This window comes from Notothenia coriiceps, unplaced genomic scaffold, assembly GCF_000735185.1.
Source record: "Notothenia coriiceps isolate Sejong01 unplaced genomic scaffold, NC01 NC01_scaffold00036511, whole genome shotgun sequence".
Lineage (NCBI taxonomy): Eukaryota > Metazoa > Chordata > Actinopteri > Perciformes > Nototheniidae > Notothenia > Notothenia coriiceps.
In genome coordinates this window covers 127669-150689 of record NW_011369212.1, presented here as the reverse complement: position 1 = coordinate 150689, position 23021 = coordinate 127669, and the positions used below count along the sequence as shown (strand labels likewise).

The 23021-nt window shown below is 39.6% G+C and overlaps 1 protein-coding gene across 1 annotated transcript in view; it reads right to left on the bottom strand.

Moving 5' to 3' along the window:
- The window catches only part of nedd9 (neural precursor cell expressed, developmentally down-regulated 9), a 30158-nt gene extending 24498 nt beyond the window's left edge, over positions 1–5660 (bottom strand). Inside the window, exon 1 of the mRNA XM_010792529.1 lies at positions 5467–5660. Within this exon, the coding sequence (XP_010790831.1) occupies positions 5467–5478 (12 nt within the window). The 5' untranslated portion in view covers positions 5479–5660. The remainder of the gene's footprint in view (positions 1–5466) is intronic.
- Positions 5661–23021: the final 17361 nt, after the last annotated feature.

Here is a 23021-nt window from a genome sequence, read left to right as displayed (position 1 = left end):
GGACTCCTCCTCGCTAATCTTGAACACTAACCTATAATTAGATGAAAAGCTACACTGGAGATGTTCTCTCTAAAAAGTGTATTGAATTCTGTGAACTGTAATGTCTGCTTGGCAAACATTGTGCAACGTTGCTTCTCATATTCCGCCAAATCGTTCCAGGACTCTGTGAATGGTGCAGCAGGAAGAGAAAGTGTCATTCAATTTGAGAACCCAAGTTAGCATGTTGTTATGGTTGAGCAAAGCTATGAATCTTTTCATGCTCTAAAGGCTTTGTTCGGTTGGCGACACCCTCTGACCTACGATAGACCATTTTCCGCACCTCCTTGGGGTCAAAAACGTAAAGTAAAAACAAAAGTATGGATGGTATTTATGGGGCCCATGCCAAGAGGCGCTGAGTGTTGGCAGAGCGGAGACGTGGATTGCTTCCAAGCTCGACATTGATGCCAAAAGAGGGTACATGATTGCATAGTAACCCCCGGAGACGAGAGCTAATCCCTCCAGGGGGCATTAGCCGAGTTGTGAAATATGTTTCATGGTATCTCCGCAGGGCCACATTGAATGGTTTTTACATATAGGAATAGCCAATGAGATGGAGATTCACTTCAGTGTCCTCCCGATTTCACGCCACGGAAAGATCTCACAGACACAGAAAGACAAACAACTGAGGCTGCCATCTTCTCCCTTTCAAACATGAAGGGCATCTGAGATGAAAGGAGCATCTTTTGTTTATTATTTCGCCATTTTTAACAATTTAGAGCTTTTGAACACATCTACGGAGGATGTGCTTTCAGTTTGAGTATTTTATTTCCCTGTCAGAGGTTGGCACTCTTTCTGTCATTATATATTCATATGTCAAGTATTTTTTATGTTTTCTATTGGATTTTTTCTTTTTTTAAATGCCCATGAGAAGCACTTAGGACCCAAGTTGATATGTTAAAACTCTTTTGTCTAAAAAATGGTTTCATCCAACCAAACAGTCAAAGAGCCAAAGATATTCAGTTGTCATATATGAGCTGGAACTGGAGAGTGCTGCTGTCTTGAAAAATAACCAGCTATTGATTTATTATCAAAGGTACATGTCCAGCCAGCTAAAAGAACTCTGCAGCATTAAGAAATCCATCTTGTGGCTTCTCTGAGTACTCAAACTACAGAATGAACCAATTCAGAGCAGTGGCATTAAACACTTTTCTCATCTGTCACGCTGACTCTTATCTGCCAACAGGACGGACTCCCCACAGGGTCGAACCTGGCCAACAGTGGCTCGCTACATCTTGAGAGATGACCCTGCAAAATAGTTGGCATTCCTCTGGGGGAAGGAAGGGGGTGGCGGGAATGATTTCCGCCAAAGGTCAAACATGGAAATGATTATCTGCATTGTTGCTGATATTGGGTAGTTTCTCTCCCTCTCTCTTTCGTTGGCTGGAATGAGCACACAATGCAAGCTATCTGCTTCAGACGTTTTTTTGAATGTTTAATACTGGCTCACGGTGCGAGGGGCGCAGCATGGAGGGGGTTTAGGGGGTTGGGCGACTGCTTTTGAGCCTCATTGGGGGAGAAGCTCTTCACGCTTACTTAAAAAATCTTGAGCAAACTTGAAGTCATTCTGCATTTAAAATGTTCAGAAAACTGGACGTCACAGCATGAAAATAACCTGACTTTTTAACAGCATGAGAGTAAATTATGATAGAGAGTCTGTGCAAAAGCTATTTCACTGCTTGAACGTGAGCATAGAACTTGCAGGTTTTCTCAAAACGAATTGTTTGCCTGGTTTCCTTTCAGGGGAACACAAATGTCTCTAGACAAAGAGTAGACTGTGTATCCCGGTACTACCAGACTCATTTACAATGTAAAGGGGCACCTTGAAACAAATCATGTGCATCTTCCGAAACAACCTTCCCACGCACGATCGCCTGGAATGCTCTCATTCTCAAGGGGCACTTCTCGACCTCCAGGCTCCCATCCCCCCCATCCAACAACCACCGAATACATCCAACTGTTTGCCCTCTCGTTCCCCCCTCAACTTCCTCTTTCTTTTCTTTTCTGCAGGCCCTTTCAGCATCACAAATCCTCCTCCTCCTCCTCCCTCTCAGAACAATGTCTGCTCTGCTCTCCTCAAAACGTCTTTGCTTTTGGACCAGTGCCTGGAGCCTGAACCCATAAAAAAGAAACACCAAAGACACACAAGCACACACACATATTGGCTAGAGTATGGGTCCACCTAATCATTCCTCACTGTGGTTGTGAAGCTATTTCTGCAACAGTTACGTCAGCTACCAAGGAATGAGTTTAAGGTTGTGGAGGTATTTGGGTGAGAAGATGGGGGAGGTCTTTTAAAAGCTAACTCCAGAAAATAGTTTAGTGAAGCATTAAAGGAATAGTTTAACATTTTGGGAAATACACTTATTTTGGCGGAGAGTTAGACAATTACAGTTATATCACTGATATGTCTGAAAAGTCAACAAAGCTAGAGATAGAGAGTTAGCTTAGCATAAAGACTGCCTGTGACCAAAGGTTAGGCTTCAACCTAGAGCTGCACCGCACAAGCTCAATAATTAATTTCCAATTGTGGTTAATCTGTATGAAACTCAAATAGTTAAAGAAAAATATGTTGTTTTTCAATGGAAGTTCAACTTTAAATAGTAGGTTACCTGGCTGTACTCTTATATTATTGGATAGTAGTGGTTAACAACAAGAAAAAAATAAATGGTTGCGATACATTTCACTGACATTGGAAAAACAATATGATTCATTGTATTGGAGGGAATTAATTGTGTATATAATACAACTTGCAGGCTGGGATATCCATAGCACTCCAATGCTTTCATTCTGAATGATATTTTGACACATTTAAAAAAATATTGTGCATTCTTATTAAAAGGACTAGTCCATATTGCAATTTCGATGAAATCTAAACAGTAGTTCCTGCCTACCGGAAAGTCCAAACCTTACCATTTTTGTACATAAGGAATCATCCTTTATGCTAAGCTAAGCTAACTAGCTCTGGCTTTATACTAACTATACAGACATGAGAGTGGTGTTGACTATCTCATCTAACTCTCCAATCAGAAAGTGTAAGTGTAATTCCCAAAGTGTTGGTACTCCTCCTGAATTTGAAACCTGTGGGCCTCACTGACGCTGTTAGAAATCTCTCTGTTTGCGGACCCATCAAGGGGATTATACGGATATGATGACCTATGGAAGAAAAAGCCTTTCCTTCACACCTGAGCACAAATGGGAAACCAGGAGGGGAGGGGGGTGAAGGCTGTGGCACCTCACCTCAGGCCATGAGACGGGGCGCCAGACGCTCGTTAGGCTGGTGTTGAATACCGCTCTGCGAGGAAAATAGCTCTTAATATAGCTGTGAATAATTCATTGCGGCTGAGATCAAGAGCAGAGATTTGATAGGGGACATAGTTAACATTGGCAACATTTAACAGATTTAAAGATGGACACAGTAACGCAAAATGTGTAATCTGATTTTCCAACCTTTCTTATGTCTGCCTACGTGCCACACTACTTTTCATCTAGCAGTGTTGCATAATCCAGATATGTTTATCATAAGCAAATAGCACTCTGCTTGATTTCTGTACTCTCCTTATCTCGACTCAGTCAAACAAAGAAGCACCGTTTTACGTCAGAGATCCCCTTTTGCTTGGAAACACTGTTGTTGATCGCAATAACATTATCTTCCACTGATCTCCAGGAGGAGTTTTCTGAGGCTGGCCTCGATCTGAAAACCCATCATCAACACCCTTGATTGCTCCGGCTCTCTCTGGGTATGTGAGCTATGTAACTAACTGGACAATGACTCAGTCTGGACCATGACGCAGACACACAGCCTGCACCACCCTCCAATCACAACCCCACCCTGCTAAACATTGACACAGCCCAGTAGACGCTGGGGAAAATGGATCCAAAACTGTGTCAAGTCAATAGCCTGAGCCAACACAGCTACTTCACACTTCACAAAACAGCCACTGCCCTCCAAAACCTCTGAATCATCCAAACACTTTGCACAGTTTTTACTTCCCTAATATGGTGAGGCAGAATTCTCACTGAAAGAGGGGATGACATTTAAATGCAACAGTTCAGTAACCAAGGTTCTTGCTAAATACCCATTGTTTTAAAAACAGTGCTAAAAGCTCAAAGGCATTCACACAGCAGAGCTCCAGTAAGACCATGACATGTTAACATCCAGCAACAGTTCATAATGTAATTTAGATGGGCCTGAAGTCGAGCTGTCCATCACAAAGTAAAATCCTAAAAGAATAATATTGACAGACATAACAAAGACTCTGATTGGCTAAAGGGAAGAGTAATATGAGAGCATTGAGGACCTTTCATGCAGACAGACACGATTCATTTTATAGTGAAAGCGCCAAACAATCTCAGCAAGAAGCGGAAAATACAGTTAATGGTATTAATTAGTCAACTGAAAATATGTGTTGTGCCAGTGTGGCAGCTTTCCCTGTAACACCTCCACTATTAGGTTATAGGAACCCAAATATTTTCTCAAAGGAATATTTGGCGAGTTAACAGTTTGGCCAATTTCAACAAATAAGTCTACTGACTAAATGGTTATCTGGCAATGACAATCCATTCATACTTCAAGATATTTCAACAAGAAAGCCAAACAGTTCTCGGTTCCAGCAGTTTTGATGATCTCATATATCTTTGGATGTACAGATATAAAATTACGTTTGAGTTTATGGTATAGTTATAGATCATGAAAGACTGTTTTTTAGGTGAAACCCAAATATAACAGTTTTAAATTGAGTTACAAATAAATTAAGACATAATTTTTTGAGGATGATATCCATATTGCCCAGCTAAATAAAAAGATAACCAAACAAAGTCCAACACCAACAAAAAGGTGGTTATCAAATAGCAATTGAATGTAAAGTGGAATAACGTGCTTTTGTTGGCAATCTGACTTTCAAAAGTCACTATATTTAGGACACTGGTAGGGGAATAATAGTTGAAATTATAAACAGAACATGACAACATATTTCAGATCCCTTTTTGAAGGGGGGAGGAGGGTACGCTTTTCCTCTATTTACGCCCCTGTGATCGCAATAAATGTAGCCCGAAGGCATAGATAAAACAACTGAATGCTGTAGACTCAAATTAGACATCCACACACACACGCACACACACACACACACACACACACACACACACACACACACACACACACACACACACACACATAGCCCAGGCACTTCTACCAAAAGTGACAGCATCATCTCAGCAGTTTCACTTTTATAACCTGATTATTTTTTTCAAACAAACCCGGATGCACTCATTTAAACAACTTATAATTACCGCGTTAATGCCAACAGTGGATAGTTGTACAATCATCCACGTCGACTCTTCTGACAAAACCAGCTTTGTAAATAAGTATTTCTTTAACATACATAATGACAAACAAGAAAGTGCTGTTCCAATCCAAGTCGCATTACTTACTTTGTATTTCATTTTGCAAAGGTCTCTTCTGTGACTCCAGTAAAAAGTGAGTTAAATATCCGCTTTATCGCATTCAAAGAGCGCACATGAGTGAGTGCAGGGCCTGAAGAGTTTTCTGTGTGGTTAACCAGCCATCCGGAGCTTCAGAGACGTAGAAACACTCTCTCCGTGGATCCTGCGCCGCTTCTTTCTGCTCTTCCAGAGCCAGACTACTCTTCATCACATTGACGCTGCGAGAGGCTCATTTGAGTAGAACGCCGCTGATTGGTCGGTGGGAACATTCTAGTCCCGCCTNNCCCCGCGCGAACTGCGGAACTGCTCTGTTACAAACCTGACCTCGTTATTACAATAATAACAGATATATATATAATTATACAGATAGAACACATGTTTCAAAAGGTGTTCAGTAAGTATTACGAAAGTGCAATACAAAATGTTAATGTTAATATACTTCACTTTTCCTAGGTCTTCTTACGTTTCTTTTTTCTTAACCTTCTATTTGACCCCACACTGTATGCCAAATTAGCTTTAAGGACTTCCTGTTTCCATTGTAGCAATGGAAGTACAGAAAACAATTGTTTACACGTATAATGATGAAATCTAAATTGGGATGATTCATATTGAAGTTCTGCAATATTGTCAGAAACCTTTTTTCTATGATTTCTTCTATGATTTAGCCGATTCTACAGAAAGTATTAGTCCCATTAAATGGCAAAAATAAGTGTATCATGTCTCTGTGTTTAAATCTGAGCCGAGAAATTACTCTAAGAAGAACACATTTTGACGTAAAATGAGACAATCTGGCAATAGGTTTGGTATCATGAATGTAATCATTTTTATTCTGCCCTTCGGGTATTGTGGGCTTTTTAGATGTTTCAAACAAAAGTTCATTTAAAGGTGACCTATCATGCAAAATGCACTTTTGTACATGAACATGTGTCCCCGGTGTGTCAGGGAACCCACCAAGTGTCAGAAAACACAACCCTCTCTATTTTCCTCCATACCCAAATCTCTTAAAAAGGGGCTGCAACGGATCTGATACAGACTGATCCAGATTTGAACACTTCTATGACGTCACATAAGTGGCACTATGGCTATTGGGCCAACTCCACCAATCAGGAGGAGACAGCCACGGACATTGCCGTTCGAAAGCGCTGGAGACGCTGTAGTACATATGCCAGGCCTGTAGATGGTGCTGTTCTCACAGAATCAGCCCATGAAAAGACAGTGTTAAATTGAGCGAAATGAGGAATGGCTAAAATGCATGATTTGTTTGGTATTTTGAAAAATAAAAAGTATAAATATGCCTTTATATAGGTATGGTCCTACACTATATTATTCAAATATAGCATGATAGGTCCACTTTAAATAACTGTAAAAAAAAACACGTTGTTACTGATAATCAAACACTACACCTTGTTTCGCTTCGCTAGCTAGCAATAGCTAATAGTCAAGTTTTTATCTAATTTGATTGCATGACTGTATGCTACTGACCAAACTTCAATATGACTCATATGTTGTGTACCCCCTCCTGCATGTTGTAATTTAAGTTACTTGAGTTATACTTGTTATGTATATCTAAAATAAATATGAATATTCAAATAAATGTAGGCAATATTGTTTAAATTAGAAAAAAAATAAAGCCTAATTTATACTTATTTGTCTACAGTACACAATTTAACAGATTAAGAGGAAGTTCTTGCCCTGTTGCAGTGTCTGTTTTTCTGAGAACAGTGTAACACTGAGTTGGGAGGAAGTGCGATTATGTAGCATCTTCTTCTGCATAGTAATGTGTCCGTTGGTTCAGAAGAAAATTACAACACCCTGTTACACAACACTGCCTGTGCATCATCCTGCTCTTCAATGAATAAATAAATACATAAACAAATCTGTTTTCTCTCCGAGCTGTAGTGAACAGCTTCAGTTTACATGATTGAAAACACTGGCTGCACAAAATAATTGTTTTTGTATGTTCTCTTGGTCAATTCACCTTTTTTTGGAATACTAGATTAAGAGATCTGTTTTTTAGAAATACAATCATTGATGCACCTTACTGCTCCTCATAGGACTATTCTGCAAAACTGAGTTATTTTACTTTGTTTGTGCTTATATTTATTGTATGTAGAGCTACTTTTAGTGTTGATGCAGAACTTATTAGTAGTAATACATTAAGTAGACACTTAGTTGTGTTAGTATTTTTAAAAGAGTATTATTCCAACTTAAATATATGACTACTTTTTCTAACACTGGTTGAAACTGACCATAAAGAGGTTTCCAGCTATTTAAAAATGACAATCGCTGTTAACAAATTGACTGACTTTTTCAACGACCACATATTACCTGGAACTGTCACCCTCTTGATTGAATTAATTAAGGAAGATAACAAATCTGAAGAATCTCCATCTTTCTATACAAAATACAAAGACTTTCCTGACATAATACTTAACTTATTCTTTCTTGGGAACATGTACAGGTTGTTTGACATACATTTACAAATTGTTTTACGGTACTTTAAAGGTTATCTTTAGTGCTCACCCTGACTTGAGTGAAGACGACAGCGTAGATATCAGCTCAGTGTCTAATGGAGGTGACAAGGAAACACCCAAGCTGATCTCTGAACTAGCAGGAAATCCTTCTTCTCTCTGCATCACCTTGCTAACACATCCTCACAGCCCATCTCTGCAAAGTATGCATTATGGTTCTCAAGATCTGCATGTCATGTAACAGTGAAAAACAAAGCAACAGAAGTTATTCCTAACACCTTGCAGGCCTGATTTGGCCTGCAAGATGTCTGTTCATTATAGACTGTTTTCTCTAAATGGGTAAATCTCCTGTAATTAGCTTTGCCTCTCATGTGTTTCCGAATGCTCTAATGTGTGTAAGCTCATTTATCACAATCACAGGGACCCTATCGGATCTCATTGTCCCCCTCTGTACAGTCATATCCTCAGATGAATGCCTCTTGTAAAGGCACTCAAAGTGTGTTTGTGTGTGTGTGTGTGTGTGTGTGTGTGTGTGTGTGTGTGTGTGTGTGTGTGTGTGTGTGTGTGTGTGTGTGTAACATACACCAGGCCAGCTGGTGCCCTTTCTCTGAGCCACAAGTGGGTACTGGGGGGCTATTCTTTCTGTATGCCATGTGATTATGTGCATGTGAGCACCTGTTTCCTATGACAAACACAACTCAATTACCCATCTGTTTGTATCAGCGCTGTGTAAAAAAAACAGCCTGAAATAATAAGCCAAAAAAAAGGTTGTTTATCCCATTTTTCAACACATTTGGCTGAGGTTGAATGAGTCCATTCGATTTCCATCTCTAGTGGCGTGTCATTTCCGCTGGTTTCAACTCAAGCTTTATCAGCTTGTCGCTGGTAGAAATGAGAGATTTACTGTAGAGAGCCTCTTGAGTTACAGCCCCAAAATCCTTCTTTTGATTCTCAGTTGCCCGAGGGAGATTTGTATTGGCATCCGAGCGCCGAGCGCGGTCACCATGACGACTGCAGTATTTGTGGTCTCACACCTACTGTATTACACGAGCAGAAAGGCCTCCAGAGGTCTTTCAGTGCTATTATGGCGCATTTCAGCACGGAAATGACCGGTAATAGTGCGAGTGAAAAATGAGCCTCCTGCCTTTCATCTCCGCCAGGTGCCTGTGATGTTTGGGTTACATAAGCGCCCCCGCAGATCTGACCCCAGGTTTACCAGAGGGCACCGCAGCCATACATCTTCCATAAGTGGAGATCACAGGGCTCTGTTGCCTCCAGCAGGGCTTCTTGCTGCTGTATGGTGGATGGACAGAGGCAGGAGGCGTCGAACTGACAACATCCCCTCTGTGAGGCCGGGCGGAGGTGGCCCCTCACTGCTGCCTGTGAAACACCGTCCCTCAATCTCTCGCAAATCAACTCAGGCAGATTTATGGGACCACCACCCTAAGTCCACAGACAGCGCTCTGACAGGCTAGGCCCCCCACTCTTCCTCTGTGTCTCCCTCTTTGTGCCCCGTGACCTTGTGCAGCCTGTGGCCCGGCAGCAACGGAGAGGAATGCACAAAACTCACAAGAGAAGAAGAAGAAGAGTGAGAACATTCAAGTCTGACACACAATTGGGGTCATGATGTTTTTCTGCTATTTGTACCGTAAACTTTGAGAATGGTCTGCTATGGCTTTGAGGAAAAGTACCCCCACAAATTTAAATCCAGTGTCAAATATACTACCCGTGTGACCTTGAATTCTCAAAGGGAATTTTGTTTTTCTCTAAAATATATGCTTTTTTGCTAAAACCTTATTCTTCTGTCACTACCACTTATAGACTGTTTATTCAGAATAGTTCTAAAAAGTAACATTTTAGCAAAATACATGTGTATGAGAAAAAGCTAGTTGTTTTTTGCAAATTCAAGGTAACAGAGGGTGACTCATCGTTTTACAAATTGTCATTTATTCTTTAAAGATTTTCTTTATTTTGTCCAATGACACTTAGATGGCTATAATTGTTTAACTTCGCCACACAAGTATCTCAAGTATATCATTTTGATATATTTCAACATTTCTTAACCAACAATGTAAGAGAGTAGACACAACAACTGGATGTTTTAAAATGAACACTAAAATGAAAAAATAATAAAAACAAAGTAAATTAAATCTTTTTTTTTGTTCAACTTTGCTAAGTTCAACATTAGGGAAAGTTGTGGTTTTACTTAGTATTATGTTAGAATAATACAACACATGTTACATGAACTCCACACCTTACACACACACAACTTCCTGTGTAAGCTTTACATGTTCACATAGACATACATTACAATTTTTTCAATGCTGTTTTTTAAATATATTTTGGGTGAATAACCCTATACTGGAAAAACTAGAAAACAGTCAATCTTAACCTGTACTGTCGACATTTGGAGAAGACACATTCTGGGAGTAGTCTGATCCTTCCTCGTATTGTTTACTTTTCCTCCTCTCATAAAAACGGAGTACTTATGACGAAACTGCAGGCTTACAATCAAGATGGCGGCAAAGATAACTAAAAGGGATTTAATAATCTCATATTCAGACTAACTTTTGAGGATCAAAATACTCAGTATAGGCTACACCCGGCAAAGATATAAATTAGTCAAAAATGCCTTCCCCGATTCTAAAGCTTACTGATTAACACATTTTATCTAATTTGTGTAGTCGATAACATTTAAATGTTGTCTTAAATGTTTGTTTGGCTCCTGTCTTGCAAATGGTATTGATGAATTCAAGTCGGCAAACTGGGAACAAAACAAGTCAAGTTGTCACAAAAATGTACAGAGATCCTTAGAATTTCAGTCATATGCAAGATAATGTCCAGCAGTCAAAAACGCTTCAAGTGTCAATACGTTTTTGGGAAAGTTGAGAAGTTTTATTGAATAATGCAATTTTAATGCTGCTTTTCTTACATGATACTTCAACATTTGCATTCAAATATTTTATGGAAATACTGTTTAGAAATACTTGTACTGAACTTGATGACTGAAACTGGCGATCGACTGAAACAATTACATTGAAAGGATTTGATAATTTCCAAGCTGCTCGCTCTGCTCACAATATGTGCGCTGCTTAACGTCTCCAGTCGCTGTGCTCAAACATTACAGTAGATTGATTTCCCTCTGCGTCATTAACTGAATCCACCACAGATCAGAGGAGACAGTCGCAGCACTATGAGCTCTGTAGCCTTCAGCAACACACTCCAAGGCTCCAGTTTGGCCAACCTCACTAACATGAACGGGTTCATTTACCTCTGATTGTCACAGTTGTATTTCAATGACCTGAATAGCTCCTTGTGCGCGGCTAAAGGCTTTGCTTTATTTGGTCTTCTGCTTGGCAGCGATATAAGTTATCCACGCTCGCTGAAAAACAAGGCTATAAAGTCTGAATCAGACTCAGATTGTGCTGCACACGTACACGCTCGCTGTGAACGTGAATTACTCTTAACTGGGCACCAAGGCAATCTTTTAAAATCCAGAGTTCAATGTGCACTGTTTTTCTATCCCTCTCACTTGTTCATTCTCCGTACATTGCCCGGGCACACCTTCCCCTGTGAGTAATTTGCTTCTGGATTGCTCTTGTATTCTGCTGCACAGCCAACTGTTCATCATCCTGTCATCAGTTACCGCAGGATAATGCTTCAGTGTCAAGAACACTTTTAAAATTCAGACGACATACAGCTCCCCGCACACAGCAGAGCTGTATTAGTGGAAACAAGAGAGGTGAAAAATACCCTTTTTCCACTTTAAAACGCAAGGACACAGAGGTCATATATATGATCTCGGCACAGTGTAGGACTAGGTCTCGCTCCCAATCATCCACTCCACTGAACAATAAGCCTGTATGTATGTCACTCAATCCGCAGCAGGAGAGTACTTCTCATCTCTAACAGCAGTGGTAATCTTTAGTTAGACATTGGGGGAATTTTGAAAGACACTATTCACCTGCAGTACCTTGCAAAATGTATTAAATTCTATAATACGTATATACAGTAAGGTCATAACAATAGAACATTCGAAATACTTCTATGGAACTCAGATTGAGGGGATTATATTTACAATAACTATTGATTTGCTACCAGTTTTCTTTATACATTTAAAAGAATATACTACTAAATTGTGAGGAATGTGTCTTATAAATAGATTTTTGACCACCTGGGAACATTTTAAAAAGAATCCTGACTATGACTGCAACATTTAAGGTAAGGCCAGCTGTGACTACATACAGATGCAAATTAAACAGCAACAGCATCTCAACTTTTAAGAGTAAGAGAATATCTGAGGGTTTATTGTTTCTTACTTGCAATTTGAGTTGTTTTATCAGAATATCACCCCTCTCCTTGTCTCTGTGAATATTTTTATTTTCATAACCCACAACGGTCTTTATATGCCAACATATTAAACAACATCCAGTTAAAAATTAATCCAAATTGACCCACTATGAACATGATGGAATCTGTGGATGAAGGTGCTTGAGTTTTTTCTGTAAGGGGCTGTGGGATGATGTCAGTCAGTAAAGGGTGAAGAAGCTCTGGTGTAGGATTTAGAGTCTGTGCTGTGATTTGAGGGTGATGATGCCTGATAACGTGTTGACACTCACATTTCTGCAGCGAGATATTCCGCCGCCTGGTTGGAAGCCTGATAAGAGCTCCTGTTGGCAAGGTGACAGACGGAGCGTATTGACCCCCTCTGCTCTGTCTGATTGGAGAATTGTGTGTGTGTGTGTGTGTGTGTGTGTGTGTGTGTGTGTGTGTGTGTGTGTGTGTGTGTGTGTGTGTGTGTGCCGGTGTTTACAGTATTTGGTGTGTTACATGGATGTGTGAGCAAAGGCAGCTTTAATCAGGCCACTAATCCCAGGGCGCTTTAAAGCTGCAGCATTGTGGGAGTGAAATGAGACACTTTAAGCTGAGCATGAGACGATGACGTTTTTTGTGTGCGTCTTAACCTTTTAAAAGGGGCTGCAACTAACTGTTATTTTCTGTGTTTTGATGAATATTCAAGGAAATGATTAGTTTATATGACTTCAGATGAATATAGGAGTTGGATACACACCTAAATCCCATTTAAACCAGAGACATTGGATTGCTTAGTAAATTAATATTTCTTTTATGAAATACAGGAGCTTCGTAAAGTAATAATTGGGGATCTTTTAGCAATGATTGCCCGATCGTTTTTTTCACTGATCAAAACAGTGAGAGTGAATCAAAACACTGACAATGTGGGCTGTTTATCTGTTTAAACAAGCTAAAAGGGGGATTACAAACTAAACAACAAAAACAAATGGAAAGTGAAACATAGAAATGAGTGAAATACCCAGAGATTTAGATACAACAACAACACTTATCGTAAAGCAGGAGAAATCAGATAGAAACAAAAGCTAATATTCCTCTGCAGAGACATACCCTTTTCATCTAAAGTATTCAAAATTGAAAACCTTTTTTCAATACAATTTTAAAACTCAGCGTTATATGACATTTTATTCACAATAGCAGATCATTTTCTCTGTCCTTCTCCGGGGTTTTATTTCATCACGTTGTTTTATGTCATAATGGCACTCCATATACAAATCTGCAACGGTGCAGAGCAAGGTATATTATCTACTCTTGGTTAGGTCTATGTTGTGTGTATTTATTCATTGAATACTAATTTCACTTAACTTGAACAAAAGATCCATAAGCCCAATTTCAATTCTTGTTTTTGTTCCAGCTAACAAAGTAAAGCTACTTTATGTTGAATAACCGAAAACAATGAATCCATTTTTATAATTGTGTCCCTAATTTATTGTTGATGGATCATTTCATCACTGATTCAAAGATGTTTCGGATGATTAGACTCCTATCCCATTCATAACAAACCAGCCACGACACATCGCATCAACACGTATTCTTTGTTTACAATCACATGTGCGGACAAGTTGGTCTAATCTGATCATATTTCCGCCTGTCTTCTTCTCCTCTATCTTACAATATCCTGCGCTTTTATTTTCCCTTTATTCAAATGTGTGCCAAAGATTTATCGGCCCATGTGATGGATCCAGCACATTTGGACAGCTCCTTTCTGCCTTTCTGGAGTGAGCTGTCCCTGGGCTTTGAAACAAAGCATGGAGAGAAAAACATAGTGGTTTTGGCTTTGCTCCGCTGGTTATTTATGGAGAGGATCCATCCATCCTTTTTGTGCTCTGCGGGCAGGGGCGATGCGGGTGGGAATTCTGGGAATTGAAGCATCTCAACGAGGTTACAACCCCCCCAACAAAACATGCCGGTGGACGAGGAGGACCTCCAATGCCTCCGGCTTTTGAAATACTGTGCTCCAGAGTACACTCACGTTTAAATATGCAAAAACAACAATATTCTAAGAGGGATTCCTGACCTTTAACTTCCCCGATCTTGTTACTCACCTTTTTGTTGCCAGAGTATCGTTTCTCCACCACCTGACCTACTTTCAGCCCATTCTTCCTGCACTGTAAACATTAACCTTTTCTACACTTCTTAAGTTTCTATGGCTTTTTCATACCTGCATGTTAATGTTTTCCTAACTTAATCCAACCAACACATTGTGCTCAATCATACCAGATGGGGTTGAGAAAACATGTGAATGTGCAGGAAGGAAAGTCGCTGATACAATGCAAGCCATCCGTGCTGGGGCTTTGTGTGAGTGTGCCTTTGGTATGGCTGGCGGTGTATTGGAAATGCAGTTCTGGTTTCCTGCATACCCTGCTGACTGAGATGAATGGGAGTAGTGTGGGTAGTTTCTTAATGAACTCATAGCAGGGTGTAGTCTGGGCTGGCGGATTGCTCAACAGAAAGTATGGAGCGCAACAAATCTAATTGTGGCTATTGAGAACGGAGCTGATTCCTCTGATTGCTTTCTGGTTTGCTGTTGTCAGGACAAGGAGCTCTGCCCGGGATCTGTGGTTAAAAAGTAAAGCGAGCACTTGGCTTACTTCTGGATTTGGTGTTGGCGCGGGATGAGACGTGATGGGGCATATCTGGTGTTGACGAAGCTGTGTTAGTTCAATATGAAATGGGAACAAACAGATTACATCAGGCTGTAGGCTCTGAAAGCATGTCTGGCAACACCCTGGAGGTCACACAACAACAGTTACCTTTAAAAATACAAAAATGGAAAAAGAAAGTTGCCAGAATTCAAGATTACAAGTCTGCAACCATCAGTGGTGGAATTAAATGTAGTACATTTAAGTTCTGAGACACTTTTAGGCTTTTATTCCAGTACTATTCAGAGGAACATAATGTGTACCTTTTACTACAATACGTTTATGTGATTACTTTAGTTACCCTACATTGTAATAGTTATATTTATACACTGTAGTATTACTACTTTCAGTCAAGCAAATGATCGGAATACTCCTCTTACCACTGATAGTTGATCTCCATCAAAGGCTTAGCTAAATGCTAGCATGCTACAATTAAGCAGGCATATTACAGTAGCTACATCAAATATTTACAATCTTAGTTTAGCGTGTCAGTGTACTAACATGTGGGGAGTTAACCGAAAAATACCTCTTGACGTTTAGGCACAAGGGCGTGTTGCATTGTTCATGTGTAGCCTAGCTAGCAAGAAACGAAGACGACATGAAGATTGATTCTTTCTCTAATCGGGGAAACAGTTGACCTTTCAAGGTCAGTTGTTTGTTGCATTAGCATTGAAACTCAGAAAAAAACAATTGTAATCCTTTTTGTTGGAAAACATACCCTGACTAACTCGATAATGTTAAAAACAGACAACAAAGGAATGCATACCCTGCATCTTCATTTTATTCAAGGATGATATTTCATGCATGTTCTATTTCTGACCCCCTTTCTGATTATTTTGCGACTGACTACCATGACAATAATAATCTTCAAGCCACTAGCACATTAGCTAGCATACAAAACAGATGTTTACAACAAGGCGGCCATTGTTAGCCAACAATAATCTATCTGATGTTTCAGCGAGGAAAACCTCAGCGTCTGTGCAGATATAAAACATGTCTTTTCATGATGGCTGAGTTTTATATTTAGAAAAGGGAATCAACTGAAGGCCTACAATATGTCTCCCATCACCTTAAAGTCCTCTGCTTTCTGTCTCTCTCTGTCTGAAGCACAATCACAGCACAACTTGTGGTCAGCAGTCTGATCCAGTTTCTGCTCTTGGCCATCCGGAGCGGTTTCATCTCAATATCACTTCCCCCCATTCAGTCAGAGTCAATCTGAATACAGTAAGCCACACATAGAGTAGTTATACACAAGGTTTTATACTGAGTATAGGCTATCTGTTTTTCCTTCAGAAGTGATCAATGCTGCTGCTCTGCAAAACTAAAATACATCCAGAACCAGTGACTTCATGTCACCCAAAAACATCAGGTGTGTTATAAGTAATAGGATATCTCTAAAATATATAACATCAACACATGTAATCATCACCTGCCAAAGTATTTGGCAGTGTCTGTATCTACAGAGACCCTGCAGCCCACTGCCTATATTTTCCTATTAAGCCGTGTTCAGCACATTTCTGGGCAAGAAACTTTATTATGACGGAACAATCAGGTGCCATATTTATAAGAACCAATTATACAGGAAGCTACGGATATGGCTAATACAGTGCAGAAAAAAAGCTAAGCTAGCAAGCAAAACACAAAGCAGAGAAAGCTTGTTGCAAAACGGAAGCTAATCTAGGGTTGGCTTTCATTCGCTGGCAAACTTCGTAAGCAAGGTAAGTGTTAGCATCAATAGCAAGAGGGCAAAGAACTTTGGTTCTTAAGATGCCATAGAGATCAATCGTGTAGAATCAAGACTCGTAGAAACAGTTGCATAAATTAGAAATGCATGATTGTCTACCTGGACAAAAACAGTGCTTCTCTTTTTAGGTTTTTTGTCTTGTATTGTTTCATCCCTCCTCCTTTATTTTAACTTATTTTGATTGTAAATGTTTTTATATGTCAAATGTCTGTCCAGTTTAATCTATTTTCATTCTGTTTTTCATGAGTCACTTTATGGATGCCTTTTATGCATTACGGATGTGTGTGTGGTGTTTGTGGCTTGAGCATTAAGATTCATCATTTTGAGAGTTAAAAGCCTGATGAAGGTTTAGGACAGAAATGTTGCTTTAAAACTAAATCTCGAAACGTTCACAGTGGCATGACATATTCTTTATGCGAGTGCACTTAAAATCATTACCGGAAAAAAAAGTAAAAAGATTTTTATAGCATAATAAGTCACCATAATCACGATTTTTGTAATATCTTTCCCGTATGAAATGAAATTCCAAACTCTCCATTTAGAGAATGAATGCTCTGCTCCCTGACATGAAAGAAACATTTCCCAGGAACTGTTACCACCTCAGATTAATGCTGTATTCAGATTTCCAAGCAACAGATGCAGAAGAAGAGACAAAGAAACAGATGAAAAAGCCATTTGGTGAAAGAATGTGCAGAGAGGCTCAGTGCCAGACTTAACCAGCCATTTGTTTTTGCAATTGAGTTCATCTGGGCGCAGGAACTCTAAGTGATGTTTATATCTGTATTCCTCTGGCTCGCTGGAGTTTTAATTTGGCTGAAAAATGTGCCTCAACTGTAAATCATTTCATATTCCAAAGTCACGGACCAAACAACAGGAGCTTGAGTCAGAGATGTGTTGTGATCCTGGGAAATGCTGTTCTGTGTGTGGAAATATAAATCCTCTGCCATTTTAGTCTGCGTTCCTAACCCACAATAAATTCTGTTTAACTATTATCAGAGATACTAAAAATGACAGTTTTTTGGAATAAAAAAGCTGCTTTAAAGACACAGAAGGAACAAAAAGCCAACCATTTGTCTGAGCCATATACCTATGTTTATTTTTCACCACTGATGCTGGGGTTATTTCCATATTTAGCTGAAAACATGGATTCCTCATGCACGGCTACCTAAACCAATTCCACCAATCTCTGATCAGACGTCTGAATAAAAACAGTGCAGGATACCGGCCGCCGCAGGGGATCCAGCTCCAATCCTGACCTGATATAACCCGGCTGCATGAAGCCCCCCCCCCGAGGCTTAACTGTTGCTAAACCGAGCCTGGTATCCCGGCTTCACCCACCTACCTCAACCACATTTCATCTTGCTACACATACAAACTGTGGGGAGGAAGCGTTGCGCTTAAAGCAAGGATTTTTGTTTGTTTGTTTGCGAAAAGAGTCACGAGGCCACGCTAATGAAATCCCTAAAGAACCATAAGATGTTTGGATTTCAAAGACTAGAAGCTATATTTACTGTAGGCTATGTGTTTTTTTATTTGATCGTATGAGACAATTCAGCTTGTTAATGTAAACTCCTTTTAGGAATTGCAAGCCTGCTTTCTTCATCTTGTCTACTTGGAAAATAGAGCATACTGTTAGATCAGGCATTAGCTGAGTGCTGCTACATTCATGCCTCACAATCACCGTCTTATTCTTCTGCGGCTTGGCCTCCAGCTGATTTTTACCATCCAATCAAATACAATCAGATTCCTAGAAAGCAGTCTGGAATCACCAAATGGTATATTAATAGCATGTACATTTGTTTTAAAGTCATTTGCCTGGCATAGCTACGGATTTAAAAAAAATGGTTTATGCCGCAGCATTGTCTGATGGTCATAACAAGTGCTATCAGTTGAAGTTGCATACAAAGCATGATAGTCTGCGAAGTGAGGACCACGGATTTCCTGGCGTCTAACACGGCTTGTTTATCTGGGAACAGGTTTGTTAAGTAAATTAGGTTATGTAAGTATGTACATAACTTAATTTTGACTGGACCTATGATTTAGATTATGTTGAGTTGTGCAGCAACATTATATCAAAGGTTTCTGCAGTCTCAAACATAGCCAAATGTTTTTTTTAAACAAGGACATTTTCATTTTCATTGGTTGCCTGAGATTGGATATTTTTGTGCAAATGTCAGCATTTGATTGTCAGCCAGAAGCTGTCATACATTGATTCTATCCAGCTTTAAGACACATTTTCACTATACACTTATTAGAAAATTATGAACATATATATTAACTGGATGAAAGATTTTAGTCCTCAGACATCTGGATCTTATGTTATTTCATGTACATCTTGAACTGTTCCTAAACCTAAACGCGTCCATCTTTGATGTTGAAATGATAATGAGGACTTCAATGACACGCAAAAGTATTGGAAATCTGTTGAAAACACACACAATGTTAATATTGTTGTGCCATTCATACCTTTTCTGGAGATTACATTGTTAGAGCATGAGAGCCTTTTCAATCAAATTGAACAGACAACTGTTTTCCCATGTTATAATGTGCAGCCAAACTTTTTCCTGATACACACCTTGCTATACCCATCTCCTGAAGCCAGTGCTGTTGTCTTGCCGGTGATCAAACCCATGTTGTGTTTTTTTGTTGGTCTGCTGGGAACAATGAACCAGCAGAATTTCCCATTCTCAAATAAGGCCATTCTGCAGCTGGTTGTGTGACCGCGTCCTGTTAAAACAACAAGTCTGGTGAAGGCGTTCTCTCACTTATCACTGCCATCCTTCGCCTGTTTCCAGCATGCTGGGGCGTTTTCTGTAAATCACTGTCACACTGAGGCTGGCTTCCTCTGTCATTTGGGATACAACATTCCCATTATGAAATGACCTGATTCTGTTCAGAGCTATGAATATGATTTAAGTTTGTCGACCGCAGGCCTTTTTTTTTGTCTGAACTATAATCCATGTTGGGTTTGAGGACAAAAACAACAAAGCCTTTATTTTAGGATCTGTTTTGTCTTTTCTCTCAGACTGGTTCTTATCAGCCTCCTCAGTGCTGCCATCTCTTCTTTCTTTTGGTTTCTGTGTGCGTTGTATTTCATGCTGACAGCTCTGTGGAGTACAGTTATACCACCACGCCCTGCAGTTAGCTCAGCCCTTCCCAACAAAAGACCTCCGTTTAGGGATTATACTGTACAGGATGTAGTTGACTCCAAACAACAGGGATAGCCTTTCACTCACCTTGTTTGTTTGCTGTACTACGTCTCCGGTGAATGAACACAAGGGCAACTTGAGCCCTTTTATTACCGGGCTCCACGGGAATGTTTAAGTGGATCTCAAAGAAACTCTATCGGGGGAGGGGAGGACATTTGCAGGAAACACAAAGTGCTGTTTGGATGCTTGCAGAAATATGAGACAAAAAAAAACAAGACAAACAAATCATTAACAAAAGTTTTATTCACTTGTTTATAATCTGGTATGAGATGACGGGGATAAAATACATGAGAAAACCTCTGCTGGTGTCAGTTTTTCAGTATTCCCACACTGGGTAATTGCCTGTGATTGGTTTCAAATGTAACATGACTGGTTGTGTTTCTCATTTGCCCCACAAAAAAAGCAGGAATGTTGAGGTTAACTGGATCTGTAGGAGACATTTTTTACAAGAATGTTTGTCTAATGATGTATTTAGACACCAGGAGCTTAAGTTTCAGGTGTGTGTGAGGAAAAGCTGTTGAGAAAAGAAAATGTTCTCTTGTTTTATTACGGCTTCTTATAAGTTAAGCCATGGAGGATACATTGGAGCAGACTTTTTAATTTAACGAATGCACCTTTTGTTAAGAAATCAGAAATGCTTTAGTTATCACTTGGGGGGGAATTGAGTTATGTTACAGTTGCTCTATATGTTAGCGAAGAGAAGAGCAAGAACAATAGAATCATAATTAAGTTGCTAGGTAGCTTAATTTATACATAATCATTTATTTGTTGATTTTCCAATCGTTTTGATTGCGTAAATCTTTAACCTAGCTAAAGCTATGGAATCAAATGTATTAATCTATAGGAGTAGAAGTAAAGACTGCAGGATTGTGTCCTAAAAGCCGAAAATGAGTTTTTTAGCACGTTCTTTGTTTCAGTCAATCAGTATTTGGATCAATCTCTAACATAGTCATTGAATTTAACACGTAAATATATATTAAGTAATATACATGTGTAAGTAAATCCCCCAATTTCGAAGCTTTATAAATAAGCGGTTAGCTAACAAGAGGCTAACTGAGTCTTTACGTTAGCTTGAACAATTTACCTTTATTTTAAGTGGTGGTCAAGCTGAAATCACACAACAGTGGTGTAGTTTGTTTATGGTTTTAAGATCTTAACAATGGTGTTGATTCGTTAAAAAAAAAGTCTTGCTGAGCAAAACCAATCTAGTATCATATGTGTTTCTTTGCCACCAAGTTTATTTTCTATATGATCAAAAATACAATGGAACAATCCCATTGGCTTTTTAACAGCGAACAAGGACCGTGCTAACTTCCGGGTCGACCTAAAAAATAATGTAATTCCTGTAGCAATCTATTCTGTAAAGCAAAATGGAATTTCAAGTAGGTCAAAATTGAAATTAAATACAGAACTTCAATACATGTACTCATGTACCTTCCATCAATGTTTATAGTATACCTTACAGCTTCAACTGCCCTTTATGTGCAACCAGTTTTTTGTCCAAACTGTAATAGATCACAAAGATAAACTCACAATGGACATCATCTTATACTCAGAGCTCCACACGCAGCAGAGAAGTGGGTCATGGCCGCTGCTTCCTAAACCAGACTGCAAAGCCCAGCCAGACTGAATCCCACCGGCACGAAAACCTCAAGTCTTTTACCACCGCTGCTACATTTAGGTTAGAGCTCTGAGGAAAAGATGTCTTTGAAACCCATTCTCTGCCTTGTCACAGATATCAATGAAATATTGGTCAGAGATTTAACAGGCGAGAGCAGAGCGAGTGCGCGAGGCCTGCGGGGATTCATACCTGCTCCCCTGCGGCTTCACATCCGTCTCTGCAAAAGAACAGATGCAGCTTTGTTTCTCTGAGCTGTCTCAGCATCAGACGCACCATTTCAAGCATTGTTCTTCACTTATCGACTATTCAAGTCTGTCTACCATCAGTTTACTGTCGTCTGAATCTGTTGCTGTAGCAGGTTTTTCAAAAATTAACATATTTCTTATCTATTTCTGCGTCAAACCGAGCCTGAAATTAGCTTCTTGTTCAAGCAAAACAAAGACCACCACATTTTCATCACATATTCTGATAGGGGCTTTGTGTGGGAAGCAGTTGATTGACAGCAAACAGAGTGAAACATAATGAAGAGATATAACAATGTAACTGGGCACAATGAGAACCAGACGATAAAGAAAAAAATAATCATCATGTTTATTGTAAAGAATTAAGGAAATTGTATTGGGTATAAAAATAACTGGCTGTCTGTAACTGTTATTTTCAATATCAATTCATCGGATGATAATCTCATCTACTTTTGTCTGAGCAATTGAACAACACGGAAAGAAATTTATTTGTGTTATGACAATCATCATTATCTAGTAGCTTCTCTGGAAATAGTTAAAACTTTGTTACAACTAAGTCTGATTATTGGAAAAATGCAGCTGAAAATACCAGATTTGTACCCGATTTGAGATGCTGAAACCCCTGTTGGAGTTGGATTCCTACTTGGTCATCCTTCGTGCTTGGACCCACGTGTCCTGAAGACATAATAAATGTGTGTTGTGAACTCACACAGTTGTTTATACACTGACTTGGAAATCCCTGCAGCCTCGGGGCCGATGGCTGAGGTCAGTGGCCCGGCTTTCCTGGTGCTCAGTCTTTATCCCAGACAGCATGAAGAGCACCCTGGGGAGAACTGAGGTCAACAAACACGTTTTCAATGTCAACAAACTGACGGTGACTGCTTCTTCTGGTCGCAACACACAGCTGATATCAATATTTAAAGATTTGAATGACAAATGGGGTCTAGTAAATCAGGATACAATGTTTCATCATGCAACATAGCACTTTTTTCCGGATTATATTAATAAATCCCCTGTCCTTTTAGCCCCATTTTGAGATTATAGTAGAGCTGCTGCCCTCCCTGTTACCTTTGGAGCGTCTATGACCGTGATATTTAGGAAACATCCCAAAGCCTGTTTCAGTGTAAACTCAGCAGCTAGACTTAATTTGTTTTATGTCCTGGTCACAGATTTATTATCCAGACCCCAAACTCACCTTGACCTTTTAGATAAAGACACGAGAACAGATTTGCAGTCGGTTCTG